At 42.1% G+C, this 22,928-nt stretch overlaps 1 protein-coding gene across 4 annotated transcripts in view; it reads left to right on the forward strand.

Moving 5' to 3' along the window:
• Positions 1-21,905, forward strand: part of LOC139764550 (organic cation transporter protein-like) — a 37,925-nt gene extending 16,020 nt beyond the window's left edge. Inside the window, exons 2-14 of one of the 4 annotated variants that reach the window (XM_071691311.1) lie at positions 5,245-5,466; positions 8,435-8,542; positions 9,044-9,146; positions 9,545-9,656; positions 10,009-10,112; positions 11,463-11,608; positions 12,232-12,400; positions 13,652-13,799; positions 15,242-15,336; positions 17,055-17,314; positions 17,917-18,101; positions 18,623-18,789; positions 19,477-21,905. In XM_071691311.1, coding sequence (XP_071547412.1) covers positions 5,245-5,466; positions 8,435-8,542; positions 9,044-9,146; positions 9,545-9,656; positions 10,009-10,112; positions 11,463-11,608; positions 12,232-12,400; positions 13,652-13,799; positions 15,242-15,336; positions 17,055-17,314; positions 17,917-18,101; positions 18,623-18,789; positions 19,477-19,525 — 1,868 coding nt within the window. In that variant the 3' untranslated portion in view covers positions 19,526-21,905. Of the gene's footprint in view, positions 1-5,244; positions 5,467-8,434; positions 8,543-9,043; positions 9,147-9,544; positions 9,657-10,008; positions 10,113-11,462; positions 11,609-12,231; positions 12,401-13,651; positions 13,800-15,241; positions 15,337-17,054; positions 17,315-17,916; positions 18,102-18,622; positions 18,790-19,476 lie in introns of those variants that run through there. The other 3 variants (XM_071691312.1, XM_071691314.1, XM_071691313.1) reach the window with 3 other exon arrangements.
• The last annotated feature ends 1,023 nt before the right edge of the window (positions 21,906-22,928 follow it).

The raw sequence follows: 22,928 nt of genomic DNA on the forward strand, positions 1-22,928 counted from the left end.
TTTCGTCTGACCGAAGCTTAGAGCTCAACCAAGTCTATCTATCCAGCCACTCTTTACGTGGCATGAACTCATTAAGCATCATCAGTAAAACAAGTCATGATTGGCCACAGCTCGGGAATCAACAGAGACCCCCCATAAAAAAAAAAGAACGGGAACCCGAAACAAACGGGAACCCGAAACACCGAACCCGAAACACTGAACCCGAAACACTAACCTTGTGTGAAACTGTATCTCGAACGTGCTTGTTTGTTTTTCTTTTATTTTTTTCCGAGTCCTTTGGCTCAGCTGATTCAGTCTGAATTATTTATGCTGAAAAAATATGGGAGTTCAGGATTCCGTGCACGCCATTATCAACTGCCTTGATTACATAATTTTCTCGATTATGTGCATCCTCGACCTTCCTCTTCTCTCTCTCTCTCTCTCTCTCTCTCTCTCTCTCTGGTCATTTTGGGTTTTTTCTTCTTTCACAGAGAGAGAGAGAGAGAGAGAGAGAGAGAGAGAGAGAGAGAGAGAGAGAGAGAGAGAGAGAGAGAGAGAGAGAGTATAAGCGAGCAAAACACTTCAAAAAGTTGACACACCGCCCTATCACCCACAGTCCCGTCCATTTTGTTTTTTTTTCCTCTCTTTCATACAGAGAGAGAGAGAGAGAGAGAGAGAGAGAGAGAGAGAGAGAGAGAGAGAGAGAGAGAGAGAGAGAGAGAGAGAGAGAGCAAAACACTTCAAAAAGTAGAGACACCACACTATCACCCACAGTGTCCCGTCCACGACCAGGGATACACCACCAAACCGATCTGCACATCTTTTCATCCCAAGACAAACGCATTATCATGACCCGAGACAAAACCACATTTTCATCACACTCTTGATAAACCTGAATACGCTTTCGACACTCGACATACGCAATCGCTCATAACTAAAGCATCCTCACACGGCGTCCTGTAACGCCACTGTCGTATGACCGAACCCTTATTTCGTACGTTTCATGTCAAACGCATCTTTACTACCCATTCTGACACATACACTGGCTTTAGGTGAAGATGCGTACCTGACACATACACTGGCTTTAGGTGAAGATGCGTACCTGACACATACACTGGCTTTAGGTGAAGATGCGTACCTGACACATACACTGGCTTTAGGTGAAGATGCGTACCTGACACATACACTGGCTTTAGGTGAAGATGCGTACCTGACACATACACTGGCTTTAGGTGAAGATGCGTACCTGACACATACACTGGCTTTAGGTGAAGATGCGTACCTGACACATACACTGGCTTTAGGTGAAGATGCGTACCTGACACATACACTGGCTTTAGGTGAAGATGCGTACCTGACACATACACTGGTTTTAGGTGAAGATGCGTATTGATTCGCACTCTGGCGTAACAAAACAGTGACTTAATCGAATGAGCTGAGTTCTGAGACTATGAATGCCTACAGTATAGAGTTAGATGAAGGGGGGGGGGGGGGGAGGGAAGGCAGCTGTACACAAATGGCAAAGTTTAAGAGATGGGCAAAAATTCCCTCCCTGTACCGCAGAGCAATTGATTACCTTACGATGAAGAAGAAAAAAAAAAAAAACATACACTGTCATTAAGCGAGATAACGCACGTTACTTCCTCATATCTATCGTGTCAGGTAGAAATAAGACGTCGGGGACTAAAAATACATCAAGACAATAAAAATAAGTTACCTAGATTGAAAATCTCAAAATTGATTGTATGAGCTTTATCTGCATAAAATTAGCGGACCAATGACTGCTCAGTCAACTGCTTCAGCCAATCAGTTGGGCTCTTACGTAATCATTACGGTTCCGAATCTCCTCCCACTGGCTAGTTTCCACTTTAACAAAAACCAACTGTATCCATGTTATGTTAAACTACTTTGGGTAATCTTTCCCTCATTATGAGGGAAATCAATTCAAGTTTCTCTTCTGCTAAGTTCTAAGTACAATCTCTAACCTCAAAACTTTAAAATAAAAAAACTTATTAGAAGTTAGGGATAGACGTTTCCATACATTCGAACGAGTTTGTGGCCATCGTCTATCATGCGATTACTTTATCTGTTTACTACGACTGTCTGAAAATTATCTTGATATGAGTTTATCTTGAACATCAACATTACGGATAATGGATAATGAAATACGCATTCAGCTGTTACTTACGGCTGCCTGAACATCATCTTGATATGAGTTTATCTTGAACATCAACATTACGGATAATGGACAATGAAATACACATTCAGCTGTTATTTACATTAATCATTATAAAAATGGGCGAGAAAATAGTTGCCGACTGTGATGTTAGCTTACAGGAGTTTTGCATCGATGCCGAACTTTTTATATACTTTACGTAACCTCTCAATATTTAGTTCTTTCTATTGTACTTGCTCCTCACCTTTGCCGCCCTTGGCAAGATGGCTGGCACCAAGAAAAAAGCCTCCGAAGGAAAAAAAAAAAAAAAAAGAAATCTATTCTCTGTATTGCGCCTGCTGTTCCCCCTAGGCTAAGAAAGCCGTAAAATATAGGCATCACCTCATATACAGAGTCTTGGCTCAGAAACCCGTAATATAGAGTCACGTGATAACATAACCGACAATAGCCGAGTCATCTTAGCAGATGTCGCCACGCGCCCTTGGGACTCCCTTACACACTACTGAAACTTCACCGTATTAACCATCTGTCAAATGGGCTGCATTCAGTGCAATCGTGATGGAAATAGTTCAATCTTTAGATGAGTCCTGACAAAGTATTATTCGTCTTTCTCGCCTGCATTACACATGACAGCTAGAGACTAAGTGTGAACGAATGTGACCTTTTTGTCTTTTCCTAGCGCTACCTCGCGGGTGGGGGTACTATTTCATGTATGGCGGGGTGGCGACGAAAATGGATGAAGGCAGCAAGTATGAATATGCACATATGTACATATGTATATGTCTGTGTATGTATATGTATGTATACGTTGAAATGTATAGGTATGTATATGTGCGTGTGTGAGCGTTTATGTATATACCTGTGTATGTGAGTGGGTTGGGCCATTCTTTCGTCTGTTTCCTTGCGCTACCTCGCTGAGCCAGGAGACGGCGATTAAATATAATATATATTGGAAAGGATCACAATTCTGAACATGATCAAGTATATTCCTAAGAGTTCGCGAAGAAATGAAACACGATAAGTTCCCAAGTGCACTTTCGTGCAATAATCACATCCTCAGGGGAGACACAAGAAAGAAATATAAGTCAGTTGATGTGCAACGAAGAGACGTAGCTAGGACGCCATTTGGTCCACACGATTTACCATATATATATATATATATATATATATATATATATATATATATATATATATATATATATATATATATATGTATGTATGTATGTATTTTTGTGGGGTACTCATGAAAAACATGACATATACGAATCACCTAGCTGTGTGTAGTTAGCAGCTGATTCCGCGTGCGGAACTGATGTGAATCATACTTCGCATGCGGCCAAATCTGATCAATTTCTGCCAGGAGTCATCATCGAGCGCGACCTCAAGGAGAGAGAAACGAGAGACAAAGAGGATCAGGGCTTACCATTCTACCCTAGCTTCTATAAGTCGCATGAAGTGAACTCGATGGAGGTACACTGGTACTATTCACAGGAATATATCACAACTTTACCAGTTTTTCTACTTCGTATGTTTTTTATACCCTTATTACATCGCGATTCTTTTTTTTTATTCTTTTTTTCACGCCACACTAACAGCACAGATGTAACTACAGTCGCTAACAGAGAATCCCCTTTTTAATGTATATAAAATATAATATAGGTATTGATAGCGATCCTTCAGCTACCTTTACTAATATCAAATATCAGAACAGCCATTGCCTTTTTTTTTTTTTTTTCCCAAAAGAAGGAACAGAGAATTGGGCCAGGTGAGGGTATTCCCTCAAAGGCCCAGTCCTCTGTTCTTAACGCTACCTCGCTAATGCGGGAAATGGCGAATAGTTTGAAAGAAATATATATATATATATATCCCTGGGGATAGGGGAGAAAGAGTACTTCTCACGCATTCCCTGCGTGTCGTAGAAGGCGACTAAAAGGGAAGGGAGCGGGGGGCTGGAAATCCTCCCCTCTCGTTTCTAATTTTCCAAAAGAAGGAACAGAGAAGGGGGCCAAGTGAGGATATTCCCTCAAAGGCTCAGTCCTCTGTTCTTAACGCTACCTCGCTAACGCGGGAAATGGCGAATAGTATGAATATATATATATATATATATATACATATATATATAGTCGTGACCAAACAATAGTACGTTATTCCAATTTTTTCGATTCAACGACCCATCCTCAAGGAAGAAACGATAAGACTAGAACAAAGGCATATATGCGTATCTCAAATCGACCCTTTGGACGCCGCGTGAAGTGTCTTGGCCTTAGTAACTTCATGGCTCCCGAGCCGTACGCTCCCGCTCCTCCCACCCCATATGATATTTTCGCCGTTACGTTTGCCAACTTAAAATTTTGAGTCCACCTCTACGATTCGTCATGTTCTCTGTCGCGTTGTGAGCTGCATTCTACCAATTTTCTGTCTCTCTTAAATCTTCACGTAATACTTTTGACTGACTTCAATACGGAAAGGTGCCTCAATATGATCCCGTGCATGAACCATTAACAATCTTGAAAGTCTTGGGCGCTCTAATGTCGTCCTTGGGCTCACTCAGGCCCTTTGTCCAAGCTATGCTAGCATGAAATGCAATAAAGGACGCTGTTCTATTTCCCTGTCTCTTAATCTTCAAGTCTCACAATGTCACTTGTGTTCCTGCATGCTGCACTTACTGTTTTAACTCCGACTTTCTGCAAGATACCATCGCGACAGAGAAGACAACGAAACAGCAAAATGATATAATAGTCTCACAAAATTTTGAATTAAAGAACCGAGTACGCCATCTGTAGTAAGCTAAGTTCCTCTAATTCTCTGAATGTGTAAGGTTTACACAAGCAACATGCAATGGCATCTTCCTTAGCTACACAGTGGCCAGCCAAATATGTGGATGCACGGCAGCGAGATTGTACAATTGTCCCAGTAATGTAGTCAGGATTTGGATGTAATCATATTTGTTGTACGTGTCCCATTAACAGGCATGTCATAGTATCTATACCTTCAAGTGGGGTTTTCTATCAGTGAGAGCAACAATGATAAGGATAGCGTTCAATTCAGCCCAATACGAGAGTTGGTTAAAAGATCAGTGGTAATTACAGCGCGGTGGCAGACAAGAGAAGCAGCGAGTAAATTAATTCTCCTTCGCTCGCTCGAAACCGCGATGGAGAAAAGATCAACCACAACCAGCGAGGGAAATAACTATACTGTGAACACTGCCAGAGGGTTAAAGGAAGATACCAATGGAAGTAAAGGAATCATTACGTCTGGTATGAGTGGCTATGCAGAGCAAAGCGTCCATCATCCTTTACACAATAACAAAGGTGAGAAAAGCAGTGGCCCAATGCCGGTGTTACCATTACATGAGAAGGACTTAGACACGCACTTATAGCTTGCCATGTACATGACTACCGTTACATTACATCTTAAGTTTACATCAAGACCAAGGGAACTTTGAATCAAGGTATATTATTTTCAATTGGTGATGAGACAATTTTTTTTTCACGATTTTTCTCTTCCGTCAAAACTAATCTACTATTTTTACAGCCCTGGCCGAAGGGATTGTAAGCTTACATGATAAATTCGACGTTTGCTTGTCCCTCAAATGTTATTCATTGCTGTAACCCAAAGAGACGAGAGCACCCATGCAAGTTTTCCCTCTCCTCTTACGTTCGAATCAGTATCTTTACCATTTTGCTAATAGAATTCTCAACACAAAGAAATGCCCTCTTTGAACTGCACTGAATTCATCTTTAACGTGACAACTAAGGGGAAGTTTTTACCGATGTGATTTCACGGTTTCCACGCGCCTGTGCATTAGCAGTCACCTCTCCATTTATCTATTCTGTTCTGTTAGTGAAATCACCAACTATCAATTTGCCAGATGCACAGCACCTAAGAAAGAAACTCTATCTCATCTGTGTAATACTACCGTTCTAGGTAAAATATTCAAAAGAGAATCAGGTCTTAAGGAAAGCACCACAATAAATAACAGATAATGTGCACGGAAGATAAAACTGTCTAATGGGATGGTTAATATCCCATGCGAAATGAAAAAAAGTATTTGTAAACTGAACTCGTAAACTAACCCTTCACACACCTAATTGATGGAGTAGACAATATCTGGGATAAGGGAGAATTCAAATCAGTAGCTAAAAGAAGAAAAAAACGACAGCAACTAAAAAGGCCAATTATATCGACCGAACGCGGATTCCTTTTTCTTTTTTTTTTTTTTTGTATGGCTCCAGACACGGACACATCAAGGCTAGGCCTTAATTGAAATATGAAGAGGTTAATGAAAGGACATAAGAAGAAACGAAAAAAAAAAGTATTTACGAATTTTGGAGGAAGTGAGAACCTCTTTGAAAAAGTGCCAAGTTATTGTTACTGGGAAAGACATGAGAAGTTAGTGAGTTACAATGCTTTGAGGTGTATGGAAAATCATCAAAACTGCTCATCCCTGAATTGTCAATAGCCACTCGGTAATCATGTGACGGAGTAGTTTGCCTTGCAAGTATTGTGTAGTCCAGCAAAAAGTGGATTCTTAAGCTAAGCTTGAATACCTTTTGTGTCAAAACTCATTTAACATCATTTACGTTGAAATATTCGGTGAAATAAGCTGGAGTAGTGGCGGGAAGTTATAATTTTTGGTGACTTAAAATGTATGATAGGCTATTTAGTATGGAGTCGCTGGTAATGCGGCTTAATTATTGGGAGTGATATGAGAATGGGCAGAAATTATAAAAATTTACATGAGAGATAATACTGAAAGCCCCCCCTCGTATATCACAGCAGATGCAGAACCCAGTTGAAATTCGTGTTTGGGTACGACTGTGGACGCCACGTTCCACGTTGTGAATAGGTATTAAGGATAAGGACCCTCTCTCCTACTACAGATTATTTTCCATTATAATCATTGCTTAAACTGGACAGCAGTCAATGCAGTCATGATGGAAATCCTTCACTTTTTAGATAACTCCTGACCAATAATTTCTTGGTATGAAATGTAGGTTTGGGGGGAGGGGGAGAAGGGCTGATGGTTAGCCTAGCCACACTGTCCATTCAGCCAGCAGGGCACCACGTTATCGCGGGTTATCTCAAACCAACACGTTATCAATCAAGATAGGAAATGGTGGTGATAATATTTCAAGAGGGACGAGTTAACTCTTCATGGAGCGAGGCTTCTCGTTTGGCCCCATTCTCTGCTACTTTTTGGTCACCTAAATAACGCTAAGATCTTCTGATATAATACATGCAGCAAGAAACAATGTTCCTTCCGGTGCTATCAGCCCTCAACTGCTCTGAGAACATTCTTAGTCTAATGTTGGATTTAATAAACTATGGGGTGTGTTCGAGCATATATTTCTTTTTGAAGAGATTGCTCAGTTAAGTGCAGGCAGAACACCATACAATTCTGCAGGGGTAAATATGGACAATTCACTTCCTCGTTTTGCTATATGAAATTCTTTAATAACTAAGGCAAAACTTACACCCTCGTCATATTTGAGCCATCAGCAAAAATCATTGTCCTATTTGCAGGAACAGCATCATGCGGAGGTAATTTACCATTTGTTATAACAGAAGTTACTCTCAGGAACCTAACTAAACCTGCTTCTTAGTTTGTCTAAATCAATCTACGTAATGGCAGTTTTTGTCCTTAAATCAATATGTTTAGAAAACTTTGGATTTTGAGCATATATCTCAGTCATCTCATCAGCAAAAACAGACATATGTAAAGTTAGTGGGCTACTTTTAACCCTAAAGAGATGCAACCAAATTCTACGCCTCTTTAATTCTTGCAATGCTTGCCTAAATCTGCGTCCAGAGTTTCACCTTTAGAGGCTCTTCATATGGAATGCAAATGCCTCTCAATGTTATGTGAGGAATTCCTGGTCTTTTAATGGGTCTTGTAAAATGCAATCCTATAGGTTTTTGTTCAGTGACTGTCAGATGTACCTGCCCAATCAATAATCTTACCAAAAGCAGCTTCCAAGAGTCTCATAGCATATTCAGAACATGATGTGCACGAGATAGCCAAATCATCAATACAGCAGGATACATTTACATCCCCTAAAAGAAAGATAAAAGAAAGTCTACGACACTAAAATGGCAGCCACGAAGTAGGCATGACTTAACGCTTTCCTGCGGCTGATCTGATGCAATGGCCATAAACACTCAAAAAACGGGGACAAACGGCCTGTCAATCAATCTTATCTTGAATATTATCTGCATACAACAATACTTAATATATCTGTTTGTTTAACTCTAATTTACGAGCTTTTCTTTTGTCAGATTGCCAAGCCCCCGCCAGTAGGATGGGCGACAGTAAATTCGACGAACTGCTCACCCAGCTGGGAACGGGGACATGGAATATACTTTACTTCGCCTGTTGTTCCTACTGTAAGTCGTTTACTTCATGCTATTCGACATCACTGTCATTTTCTTTTCTTAGAGAAAAGGTGAACTCTTCACACACTGTCTTTATACCTTTATATTAGTTTACATTATCTTTGCAATCTCCGTCTGCACATGAGGCAAACCCTCATGGCTGAAATCAGGCTAACGGAAGGCGTCAGTCTAGTTAAAGACAACAATTAAGGTAAAGGCTAGACTATCAGTGTAAAGGCAACATCCACGGTGATGACAAGGCTTGATGAAAGCGAGGGGTAACGGCCAAGGTGCATACAACATTATAGCTATATGAAAGGAACACTACATAACAGTTACAATCAATAGGGCAGAGCTCAAAGTGTAGGGCAAAGTAAACAGCACAGCAAAGGTAACCGTACTGTGCGAGGTTACAACCAATGCTCTAGCATGTAGAATTGGACAAGGGTGATATGCCGTACATGTTGACCGTCTGTTCAGTATTAATGCATAGTCTCGCTCTGTCCACCACAGGGTTTTTACTGATCCCATGTCAAGTGTTCAGTGTCGTCTACCTGGCGCCCCCACTCAACTACACCTGTCGCCCGCCTCAGCTGGAGAACGTCACTATCTCAGAGTACGTGGACCAACTTGAGTTCTCGTTCCCTTTCAGCTAAGGAACGAGCAAGCGACCCCTGCAGTACAGAATACATTGAATTTTCATTGGTTTGCCCATCTTCCTGGCACGCTTCTGTACACTGAATGGATAAGTTCTAAACTGATATTCGTTAGAATCTGTATACAAATTCCTCCCAAAAGGTATATATACAAATATGCATATATGTAAGGGCATTAGAATCTAATGTTTTCCTGTTTTCACTCTCTTCCTCCATCCTGTGCCGCTTTCAGAGGAAAAGAGGAACCACATCCATTCTTGCAACATTCTTTAAATAATAAACTAAATCTCCACCAGACAGCCTAGCTGTTATCATATCTTACGACCATGGTCGCTCACAATGTGCATCTCTCTGGCAGAGACTCGTGCACATACTGGGTGAACACCTCGACCTCGGAGGGGATGATAGAGGAACCGTGCACTGAGTGGGACTTCGATTCTACAATCTACTCCAGCACCCTCACTTCCGAGGTAGCGTCCACATGAACCACAAATAATTTAGGTGGACAAAAACATGTTCTTGTACTAGCATTCTTGATACTTCTCCATGAACGCAAAAAGACAAATCAGTAAATGTATCATTCTTAAGTGATTTTGACGTTAATTTGATAAATGATAACGAGAATCATGTATACTAAAAATATGGTAACTAGCAAATTCAATTTACGACACGTAAGTTTTATCCTAGTTTTAGCATGAGCTCAATTAATTCAGCACTTATCAGATAATCAGTAGGATCAATCAAATAATCTATGTTTAGTATATCACTTCATCTTCAGCAATATCAACAAGATGCCAAGCCGTTTGTCTCTCCATCCTACAGTTCCGGCTGGTGTGTGACAGGGCAATTTTGCGCGCGACCTACCAGAGTATCAACACGCTCGCCACTATATTCAGCTCCATGATATGTGGCTACGTGGCCGACAGGTAGGAGCCACATTTGTTTTTCCCGGCATCACAGCGAGGAGTGAGGTACATTCAACAGGCTTGGCGCCGAGGGACAAAAGGCATCGGCGTAAACGCACGCCCTTGGAGCCCCTAGAGACAGTGTTAGAAAACATGAGTCCAAGGCCAATCGTCACCTTAATCGAAATTCCTACAGACTCATGAATTACCTCACCCTAAACCTTAGCCAAAAACCTTAGCCAAAGTGGTATATATATATATATCAACCTCACTGAATCTCGCCAAGTTACCATAAAAATGTCCTATACCCTTTGAGACGGCGTTTGCACTTCGTCCCCTGCTCAATTCATCCAACTGATTTTACTACTTGACATCGAATTAACGTAATTAATCTCTAAGTTAACGTAATGAATCTCCAAGTCAAACAGCTTGTTACGGCGATAACTCATGTCAGAATTCCCAACTGGTTAATTTATCTATCGTCCTTTCGATTCTTTTTTCCTAATACTTGAGGGTTAATTATCAATATAAGTTCATGTCTAGAATAATCTATGAATCCTGTTAATAAATGATGAACGTATACTTCACATGCGCCACTTAATACTAGATTTTCTTAAAAGAGAGAAAAAAAAATCATTAGTATTTGCCTTATTTTTAAATGAAGCATTTGTGACGGGAGAATAAGAAAAAAAAAAAAAAAGACCATGTTGGATTGCACTGGAACACAGAAGCACATTAAAGAAACAAAGACATGGTGAGATCTCTCACGAATTCTCCTAGACCTTATGTCACTTTAGGTGAATTTTTTTTTTTTTTTTCAGTCTCGAAAATTACCGGCCAGTAAACGACCTAACAACAACCCTTCACCTGGCGTTAGCTAGGATTCTTTATAGCATTTTTTTTCTTTATTTCGATCGGTCCAACTTGCACGTTTCGTCTTTTGACGTATTCCATAGCGTTAAACGATAAAAGACTTATATGTCAATTAATGTCATCACTTAACCCCATCGTTTCCCTTTACCTCATGACCCTACCACTTAACGGGCTGTTATCGAAAGATAGGATAATATGAAAACGCGGAATCCATTAGAATATAAGAGCAGATGGAAGGTCCATAGCCTAGGAAACGCACGTCCTTTTTTTCTGATAAATCAATAATTTTTCTCCCATAACAATAAAACGATAACCATAATGAATTAACACTTATTCTCCAATAACAATAAAACGATAACCATAATAAATCAACAATTATTCTCCCAGAACAATGAAACGATAAACATTGACAAAGCGCATAGAAAGTAGATATTGACCCCCAAAAAATTCTACTTTTAAGACTTCACTATTCCTGTGTGCTGATATGTCCTCCTACAGGTATGGGCGCAAGGCCTTGGTGTCGGTGGCGCAGACGCTATACTGCATCACCTGCATCGGTATCTTTCTCCTCACGAACTTCGAAGTCATTCTCGCTTTCCGATTCATCCTGGGAGCCTTAGCCACTCCCACACTGCACACGCTTGGTGATTATCTATCTTTGATTTATATATTTGCAGTAATCTATGTTGTTAGTAAATACGTACAAGGAGACCTCTTGGAATATCATAGAAATGGGGTATTGAAGACATCATACTGTAAAACACTGAAGTTGTTGTACTTGCTCAAAAGAAATGTTTCGTCTGCACAAAGCTTTATTTCAACTCTGATCAGCATTTCAGTGTGAATATCATGACTCAGCAAGGTCAACAGACTAGCACAAGAGCTATCGTCCCTCATGATCATGCTTGGAGACGCGTTAAGAAAAGACATCAACATATTTCAGGATCCTTTATGCCCACGATGTAAATTATCACAACTTTCAACTCAGATGTCCCGCATATTCCCCCCCCCCCCCCGCAATCACTGTAATTTAGGACGTGATACCAAACGATGGTCTTGCTCTGTTTCCTGAGTGCTGCTGCTGCTGCTGCTGCGGGAAACCCACAGAAAGACAGGAGGGGAATTCTGGGAAAGGAGGTTAACCAAAGTTCTCGTTGTTGTCCCCCCCCCCCCCCCAAGCAGTCAAGGTGGGTGAACTTAAAGCAGTTGCGTGGATGATCTACTGGCACACTAATGAGCATAACGACTTGTTTTGGTTGGTCGGCAGCGTTAGAGGTGAGCGAGACGAGCAAGAGGTCCATGGTGGGTATCGTGCTAGGACTGCCGTGGGCGATGGGCACCATGGCCTGGGGCGCATTCGCTTACTTCATCCGTGACTGGCGTTGGCTCCAGGCAACCGTGTCCATCCCGTTGCTCCTCATCTTCCCTATGATCTAGTGAGTACAATGGACTGCTCTGTACTGTGACGGGATAATGGACGCAATTATTGTAGAAAACGGGCATCACTGTCGTACGGATAACGACGGACTTTAGTAGGGGTGAACTTACAACGAAAAGAATTACGCGCAGATATTATGTTATTACTAATAATTATCGTACTAATGACTTTACTGTACAGTGACTAGATACAGAGCTGGGGGTCGTTGGTCGCACCTACATCACCAACTTAAAAAACAGTTCTCCCTCCACGGAGATGGTGGCAGAACCCTCTGCATTCGAGTGCTACAAACGACCAGTGCATTGCATGACTTTCTTCTCAGACTTGTTGCTTTCAACGGATACATGAAATTGTCTAAAAGCTACTTGGTAGGCACCAGGAGGAATTATATTGTAGTGATGGTTGTATATGAAAAAATCTGACATCAGCCATACAAAGATTCCTTAAACTAAAGAGCCTTTGAATATTCAACCTTCCTCCACTCTCTTATCCTCAGACATCTTGAACCTCACAGTCTTCTCTCTGATCACCAGTATGGCTTACGTAAGGCGAGACCCACTACCAGTTATATTCTTTCCTATCTTACTAATGCTTGGTCATCATCCCTGAAAGATTTTGGGGGAATCCTGTGCAGTTGCTGCTAACATATCTAAGGCTTTTGACAGGGTGTACCATCAAAAGACAGGTTTTTCACCTCCAAAATTCGTATATATTTTCCCTTGCCTCTTCCTTTTCCCTTTCATAATCCTCTCTATATTTCAATCAAGACCCAGCCTTGATGTGGACTTTTTTTTACCCGTGACTGGAGCTTCCAACGTAAAAGAAAAATGTCATTCATTCTATGATCGTCTTCATCTGGGGGCATCATGTAATGAGTTGTACTACGACTGGCAAAGCTCCACACAACCCAGGTTGAACAGACGAGGCCGGCACTCTGTAGGTACCTCATTCCACACATCCCTTCGCTGGAACACCTTGTACACACACTATTTACGACCATGACACACAAGACCTTGGCTATGTTGATTTTTAACAGACGACCCTCAATGGGTACGTCAAATCCATCGTATTATGTGGTGTGTTGATACAGCTGAGGATACAGTGTGTGTGTGTGTGTGTGTGTGTGTGTGTGTGTGTGTGCTACGGCTGCGCGTCCCACGTCTAGCATTGGGGCTCTTAAGCAACTGCACCAGCTTGCCTGTACCCTAGTAGGTCATCTATACCACCCTCCTCCTCCTCCTCCCACCAGCTTGTTAGACGAGTCGCCGAGGTGGCTCATCGTGCGGGGACAGCACGACCGGGCGCTGAAGGTGCTCAAGAGAGCCGCCAGGCTGAACAAGGCCACGCTGCCGCCCAACGAAGACCTCCAGCTCATGATGAAGGACATCCAGAAGGAGGTAAGTGTCGGGCGGTAACACACCTTCCACCACCGCAACACGTGTACCCGTGTGTCGTTAACACTCTGTAGCCCCTGAACACTCTGGCCAAGTTTCTTTAAGTCTCCTGAACGCTGTGGCCAAGTTTCTTTAAGTCTCCTCAACACTCTGGCCAAGTTTCTTTAAGTTTCCTGAACGCTATGGCCAAGTTTCTTTAAGTCTCCTGAACGTTATGGCCAAGTTTCTTTAAGTCTCCTCAACACTCTGGCCAAGTTTCTTTAAGTTTCCTGAACGCTATGGCCAAGTTTCTTTAAGTCTCCTGAACAATCTGGCCAAGTTTCTTTGTCTCCTGAACGTTATGACCAAGTTTCTTTAAGTCTCCTGAACAATCTGGCCAAGTTTCTTTGTCTCCTGAACGTTATGACCAAGTTTCTTTAAGTCTCTTGAACGCTATGGCCAAGTTTCTTTAAGTCTCCTCAACACTCTGGCTAAGTTTCTTTAAGTCTCCTGAACGTTACAGCCAAGTTTCTTTAAGTCTCCTGAACACTTTGGCCAAGTTTCTTTAAGTCTGCTGAAAACTTTGGCCAAGTTTCTTTGTCTCCTGAACGATATGGCCAAGTTTCTTGAAGTCTCCTGAACACTTTGGCCAAGTTTCTTTAAGTCTCCTAAGCGCTATGGCCAAGTTTCTTTAAGTCTCCTGAACGTTACAGCCAAGTTTCTTTAAGTCTCCTGAACGCTATGGCCAAGTTTCTTTAAGTCTCCTGAACGTTATGGCCAAGTTTCTTTAAGTCTCCTGAACGTTATGGCCAAGTTGCTTTTAGTCTCCTGAACGTTATAGCCAAGTTTCTTTAAGTCTTCTGAACGCTATGGCCAAGTTTCTTTAAGTCTCCTGAACACTTTGGCCAAGTTTCTTTAAGTCTGCTGAAAACTTTGGCCAAGTTTCTTTGTCTCCTGAACGTTATGGCCAAGTTTCTTGAAGTCTCCTGAACACTTTGGCCAAGTTTCTTTAAGTCTCCTAAGCGCTATGGCCAAGTTTCTTTAAGTCTCCTGAACGTTATGGCCAAGTTTCTTGAAGTCTCCTGAACGTTATGGCCAAGTTTCTTGAAGTCTCCTGAACGTTATGGCCAAGTTTCTTTAAGTCTCCTGAACGTTATGGCCAAGTTTTTTCAAGTCTCCTGAACACTCTGGCCAAGTTTCTTTAAGTCTCCTGAATACTCTGGCCAAGTTTCTTTAAGTCTCCTGAACGTTATGGCCAAGTTTCTTTAAGTCTCTTAAACAATTTGGCCAAGTTTCTTAAAGTCACCTGAACACTCTGATCAAGTTTCTTTACGTCTTCTGAACAACCTGGCCAAGTTTCTTCAAGTCTCCTGAACACTCCGGCCAAGTGTTCTTCATTTTCCCTGCACAGCCTCGCCCTGTTGTAGTGCAGGACAAGACTGAACCAAACGCTTCTCTTCCATTAGGCTGAGGCGGCCGCCGGCGAACAAAACCAATGGGCGAAGAACCACCGGCTAAGAGGGAAAGGTCGCTGGCGCTGCACGACGCCAGACCTCTTCAGGTAAGATGGAAGGAGTCCGGTAACGCACAGACACACACGTATGTTATATATTTTTTTTTTCTTTTTTCTTTGTCGCTGTCTCCCGCGTTTGCGAGGTAGTGCAAGGAAAGACGAAAGAAATGGCCCAACCCACCCCCATACACATGTATATACAACGTATATATATATATATATATATATATATATATATATATATATATATATATATATATATATATATATATATATATATATATATATATATATATATATATATATATTCTTTCATACTATTCGCCATTTCCCGCGTTAGCGAGGTAGCGTTAAGAACAGAGGACTGGGCCTTTGAGGGAATATCCTCATCTAGCCCCCTTCTCTGTTCCTTCTTAGAAGACGACTAAAAGGGGTGGTAGCGGGGGGCTGGAAATCCTCCCCTCCAGTTCTTATTTTCCCAAAGGAAGGAAAGAGAAAGGGGCCAAGTGAGGATTTTTCCCTCTTAAGGCTCATTCCTCCGTTCTTGACGGCACCTCGCTAACACGGGAAATGGCGAATATGTATGGAAAAAAGAGAGAGAAATAAAATGTGAGCGGTAAACCACACGGAATCTATAATTTTGACGGTCGTATGGTTGTTAATAAACAACCATAACATAACTTCCGTAATAATACCACCTCGCTTATCGATAAGAAATTGACAACAATGACTTTGATGATGGTAATCTACGCCCGGTTTTGTAAAATGAATCTTTTCAAAAGACTGCACACAATCGCGACGTAAAGGCCATCGTTCACACGGCACAGCATAAGGGCCACAGTTCACACGGCACAGTATAAGGGCCACAATTCACACGGCACAGTATAAGGGCCACAATTCACACAGCACAGTATAAGAGCCACAGTTCACACGGCACAGTATAAGGGCCACAGTTCACACGGCACAGTATAAGGGCCACAGTTCACACGGCACAGTATAAGGGCCACAGTTCACACAGCACGGTATAAGCTCCACAGTTCACACGGCACAGTATAAGGGCCACAATTCACACGGCACAGTATAAGGGCCACAGTTCACACGGCACAGTATAAGGGCCACAGTTCACACGGCACTGTATAAGGGCCACAGTTCACACGGCACGGTATAAGCTCCACAGTTCACACGGCACAGTATAAGGGCCACAGTTCACAGCACATAATTTATATATATATATATATATATATATATATATATATATATATATATATATATGTCACAGTTCACAGCATGAGACACAGCTCAAGGGGCACGAGATGGAGTGAGACAGCTGGAGCAGAGTACCGAAGTCAACACTGGGCTATCATCAGCCTCATCCTCCCTCGGAACCTGCCAAGCAAGTCTTGGTAAATCCCAGGTTCTTCCAGTGTGCCGTAAAAAACAAGCTGTGTGTGAGCAAGCGCGACCTGAAAATCACACTGAACAGCTTCGGGAGGGAATTCCAAGTCATTTTGTCTGCAGGGGTTTCAATACGTCGTTCGTTGTCGTCGGACTTTTTACTGGCCCCCTGCTGGTCGAGAGGGGCCCCGTAGCCGAAAGAACCAACCTCTTTATCCTCGCTCGAGTTCCTCCTGATCAGGGAAGGTATAAACACAGTTTCATGGCCAAGCGTGGTTAGTCCTGTCACTATTTATTGCTTCCCTCCCACACTGGATCATGACTCCTTGACGACAACCCCTTTCTCTCTCGCTCTCTCTCTCCTGATGCAGTACCCCCAAGATGAGGTTCGTCACCGCCATGCTGAGCATTAACCTCTTCCTCGCCTCCCTGGTGTACTCCGGCCTGATCCTGAGCGGCAACAGCTACAGCAGCGACCCCTTCCTCTACATCATCATCAGCGGACTGATGGAGATCCCCGCCTACACCGTCGCCGCCCCCATCATCAATCGCTGGGGCAGGAAGACCCCCTCCATACTGGGCTACTTAGTCACGGGCGCGTCAGTCTTATGCCTGGCTTTTGTCCCTTCAGGTAGGCAGATTTGGACTCACCTCGGGCAGATCCCCTCAGGGATACGGCACGTCCGTGCCGACAGCTGTTTTATCCATCAGTTTTATGACATATCTGTCGACACAACAATCCAGTGGATGTATCCTTTTTCCAAATACCCCAACGTAGTTTCTTCCCTGATATTCTTGGGAGATCCACAATATCACGATCACACAACACTCATCTATCTTCCCATCTCACATAATACCTTGTGGATTCACACGTCCTCCTTGCATATCAATGGCTGATGCAACTGACCTTCATCCATACACTTGTTTTCCCTGGTAGACTTAACTAACCCTTCATATGAATCATCCCTAATTAACCGTTCTCCTTCTGAACCTTCCCATAACTATTCCTTTTCCTCCCGGACCATCCTTAACTACCCCTTCTCTTTCTGGACCATCCCAAACTATCCCTTCACCTTCTAGACCATCCTCAAATATCCCTTCTCTTCCTGGACCATCCCTAACTATCCTTTCTCCTTTCGAACCATCCGTGACAAACCCTTCTCTTTCTGGACCATCCCTAAGTACCCCTTCTCCTCCCGGACCACCACTCAGTAAACGCCCTTTGCCCCTCAGATATCTCGTGGTTGGTGATGACCCTGGCCATGCTGGGCAAGCTAGCCATCACAGCCTCCTTCATGATCCTCTTCGTGTACGAGGCAGAGCTCCTGCCGACAGAAGTCCGCCTGCGGGGCGTGGCACTGACCATCGTAGCAGAATATGTCGGGGCGACCATCTCGCCGTACATAACCGACTACCTGGTGAGTCAGAGGGACCTAAGTACCGCCGCCAGTCCGCGTCGGAGGTTAGGTCAATTGCGCTACCTTCACATGCATCTGGGTAAAGAGGGATCCGTTTGGATGAGCAGTGCGCGGAAGACCTCCTTAAGCAGCGATGTAGTTCGCAGGGAACGCCTTCCGCGCACGCTCCTCCACCACCCGCCTAACTCCTGACACACTCTACCAACTCCCCTTCGGCTCAGGGTGTCCTATTGATGTGCCTTGCTAATCCTATGTCATCCTTCGCAGACCTATAACCCCGTGTCCTTCATCACAGAGTAGAGTCACATAAACTCGTGTCATTCCTCCAGAGATACCCGCTGACCCAGTGCCCTTACCCAAAAGGCGCTACTAACCCCATGTCGTTCAACCACAGAGCGCTACTAACCCCGTGCCCTTCTCCACAAAGCACGACTAACTCCGTGCCGTTCTACCACAGACTGCTACTAACCTCGTGTCGTTCAACCACAGAGCGCCACTAACCCCGTGTCGTTCAACCACAGAGGCCGCTCGTCCCTTGGCTGCCTTCGGTGCTGTTCGGCCTGTCGTCGATCGTGGCGGCTCTGTTGCTCCTGCCGCTGCCGGAGACGATGGGGGTGGCACTTCCCGACACCGTCAGCGACCTGGAGAACCTCTGGAATGAGAAGAAGAAGAAGAAGAAGAAGAAGAAGTGAGGCTCTCTTACTTTCCTGTTCCTAACATATAACTAGTAGTAGTAGCAGCAGTGGTAATAGTGATAATAGTAGTAGTAGTTTTTCTTGTTGTAAAAGTAGTAGTAGTAATAGCAGCAGCAGCAGCAGTAGTAGTAGTAGTAGTAGTAGTAGTAGTAGTAGTAGACTTAGTGGATTTCAGGCTCACTTTATGGTCTTCAGGTCCATATTGTGTTCTACAGGCCCATTGGTAATCTTTAAGCTCAGCCAGTGGTCTACATACCCACCTAGTGGTCTACAGGCCCACCTAGCGGTTTTCAGCCACACCTAATGATTTTCAGACCCATCCAGTGTCTTAAGACCCATCCAGTGCTCTTCAAGCCCACCTAGTGGTCTTCGAGTCCTCTTAGTGACCTAGAGACCACGTCAACACTCTCCATCATCTTCACTTTACATATCAGCTTCGCCTCCTTTCTCAGTCACAAGAATGTCTCTGCCTCCCACATTTTTCAGGCGACTACGGATTCTTGAATTCCTTTGGTCTTACTCATTCTTGAGAAACGAAAATGGATATCTAGGTTTTCAAAGAATCAATTTTGTTATTCATCTGGAGCTTGGGATATTCTTCATTGTTTGCCAACTCATAAGCGACCCACGAGTTGACAACCCGAACACGACCATTGTACCTATGATTTCCTCTATTGCAGGACTGTTGGCGTGAACGATGACAGTGAAGTGGAAAGGCTCAGTGATTAGACAGTAGGCCTCTACCTTGTCCCGTACCCCCAAACAAGAATCTGTTCTACTGTTAATTCCCCAAATATACACCAAGAAGATAATGAATCCAGAATAGATGCTCTGTAACAAGCTTCGGAAATATTCGTCTGCTCAAGAGATGAATGGAAAGAATCTAAGGTGTCGAGTGTCCGTACTTCCACAAGTTACAAGGGTACGTGCAGAATGTATGAAGGGGTCATGGAAGCATCGAGTGACCACAGGGACTGCCTCTGAACTACCTCCTATTCTTGCATGCCTATTTCGTCTCTGTCTAAAAAAAAAAAAAAAAAAAAAAAACGAAGACTTTTCCTCCCTGCTGGGAGCAGGCCTTGGTGCGGCCCATCCTTAAGAAAGGAGACGATTGTTAACCCTACCCAACTATCGCCACAATGCTCTAACTTTCTGATGTCGAAAGTCTTTGAAACTCTCCTTCACTCATCCTCTCAAAGACATAGAATCCGATCACATTCTTTCTAATGGCCGCTACGAATTTCGCAGCGCTAAGTCTACTGGTGATTTCTCCTATATGACATCTGATCCCCTCTCAGGGATTTCGGTGAAACTTGTGTCGTATCCCTCGACAACCCCAAGGCATTTTTTTTCTTTGACAGGGTGTGTCATTAAGTCTTTATGAATTCATTCCTTTGGTTTTTCTGCTTCTCTCTGTTCCTTAATGCATACCTTCCTCTCCGGCTGTTCCACTGCAGCAGTCGTTGAGGAAGAGAATTCGTCCTCTGATCCTAGTGGTGTTCCTCAAGGCACAGTCCAGTCGCCTACTCTATCTCTTCTCTCCGTAAATGTTCTCTCCTCAACTTCAAGCCATATTCACCCCTTATCCTGATGATATCACGTTGCACATTTCAGCTCGCTATCCATCTCCTCCCTCTAATACCTGTTCTCTTTTTCGTTATTTCCCCGCCAATTTGGACCTGTGCAACATCAAAGAATGGAGAGTCCATAACCTAGTCAGATAAATCTAGGAGAGCGAAAATGCAATTTCTTCCAACATCTCTATCTAAGAATCATTTGTTTCTCTCTCTTTATTTTCATAAACACTACAGTTCAAAGTAGTCATGACATAATCATGTTGGGCACACACATATCCACTCCACTCTAGCTAGCCTGGAAACCCTATAAATCTGCTTCCCAGAAGCTGGAAGCGTTGTATAGGTACTATAATCATTCTTATTGTTAGCATTTACTTCACATCTACATGGGTTTCAATCGCCCTTGTATCCCTTGTATGCATCACTCGTCACATATCTGTGGGTTGGGGGTTCCCCGTCCAACTCTCTATTAACAAGAAGGGGGATCAAAAGCTTTCCCCCTTGTCAATTCTCTTGGCATCACCTCTCTCCAGCTATCATTTTCAATGGCGCTGCAATGTAGCTACTCTCTCTCTCTCTCTCTCTCTCTCTCTCTCTCTCTCTCTCTCTCTCTCTCTCTCTCTCTCTCTCTCTCTCTCTCTCTCTGTTCTGTAGGTATTATTTTGGCCACTGGAGTCGTAAGCCGACTGCAAGCGTCCCCTACTTAAGTATAACTTAGGCTTAGGCACAATTTGGCTGCTGCTTCCCTCAGTTTCTGTGTGGGGATCGACCACTCGCGGAATGGCCGTTATGATACCTCTTCCTTCCATCGAACAGCTAGGCTGTGGAATTCAATCTCTCCTTTCCTCTTCAAATATCTCTCTTTAAGAGTCACGTCTACCTACATTTGCAGAGTCCTGATTAATATCTACCTTAATCTTTCTCTCCACTTTTTTGTTCTTTTGCCCGAAATGGTCTTTGCTTAGGCCATGTCTTCGCCAGTGTCATGCACATCACGATGAAGTAAAATGTACAGAGATGTAAACAAGGCAAACCTGCTTCTACCTTGACCTTGATCCTGGGATGGAAGTAGAGTATGCAATTTGTACCCCCAGTCCCTGAGGCGAGGATGGAAGCAGGGTACACAACTTGCACCCCACCGTCCCTAAGGTGGGGATTAAAAGTAGGGTGCACGCACGTTGTTTTCACATAGCTGTGTTCAGTGCTACTTAGGACATGTATCGAGGTGTTGTTTGTTAACTTTCACCAAGATCAGTCAATCTTTTAAGGTTTCTTAAGGGGGAAAATGACTCAATATATATATTTCAGTCTGTTTGGTCGACTTGCACACTCGAATCAATATCTTCCACGCATTTGCGCACTAAAGAATGTTACTTATCAACAGTCATTCATTTGACTGAACTTAAGAATATATATATATATATATATATATATATATATATATATATATATATATATATATATATATATATATATATATATATGTTAAATGTATTTTCAGTCAATCTAATAAAAAAGTTTATTTCACAAGATATCTGGCCTTATACTGTTTTCTTTTCATACCAAGCCACACTCCTCTCTATCTTGCCTCAGCGCTGTATGTCGACACACACATATATATATATATATATATATATATATATATATATATATATATATATAATATATATATATATATATATATATATATATATATATATATATATATATAATATATATATATATATATATATATATATATATATATAATATATATATATATATATATATATATATATATATATATATATATATATATATATATATAATTATTTTCATTGTCAGTCGAATAAAGACTTTATTTCACAAAAAAAATCTGGACTCGTTTTTTTTTTCATATCGACCGACACCTATGGCTTAATTACCCACTCCATGCGCGTCGACAACCCTGTAGACAGCACTCTATTTTTTCTTTAGAGAGTCTAGCATTACATTATACCACTGCACAGAATTACATTTAAAGAACAAAGAACAATGCTGTAAAAAAAAAAATATTTGAATTCCACGTGGCAAAGTGTTTTGGGACGAATTTCTTGTTTTATTCATAAAAAAGGAAATAAGTACAAGAAATATACCTAAAACAAAGACACTGAATAAGATGAAATAAAGATAAAAATAAGGAATAAATTTTCACTGAACAAAACATGAGTTTTGAACAGCACGAAAGGAAAATATACCAAGAGTTCTAGATGTTTCAAAACACCCATAAGGCTGAAACGTTATTACATTCTAACATTACGCGAACATCACATCAGCCATTAATGAACATTATATGAAATACAGCCCGTGAAACTGTGCCTAGCTGAGAAAGTCCATGATTTGACTGCAAGCAAAGAAACGCCAACTTTATGGATATTCGATTACATGAAGCAAGAAAGTGCTAAAATGTAGAGTACCAATGTGGCTCTGTAAAACTTAAGAAATAAATATATATATATATATATATATATATATATATATATATATATATATATATATATATATATATATATATATATATATATATATATTCTAAT

Source organism: Panulirus ornatus, chromosome 50 (genome assembly GCF_036320965.1).
Source record: "Panulirus ornatus isolate Po-2019 chromosome 50, ASM3632096v1, whole genome shotgun sequence".
Taxonomy (NCBI): Eukaryota; Metazoa; Arthropoda; class Malacostraca; order Decapoda; family Palinuridae; genus Panulirus; species Panulirus ornatus.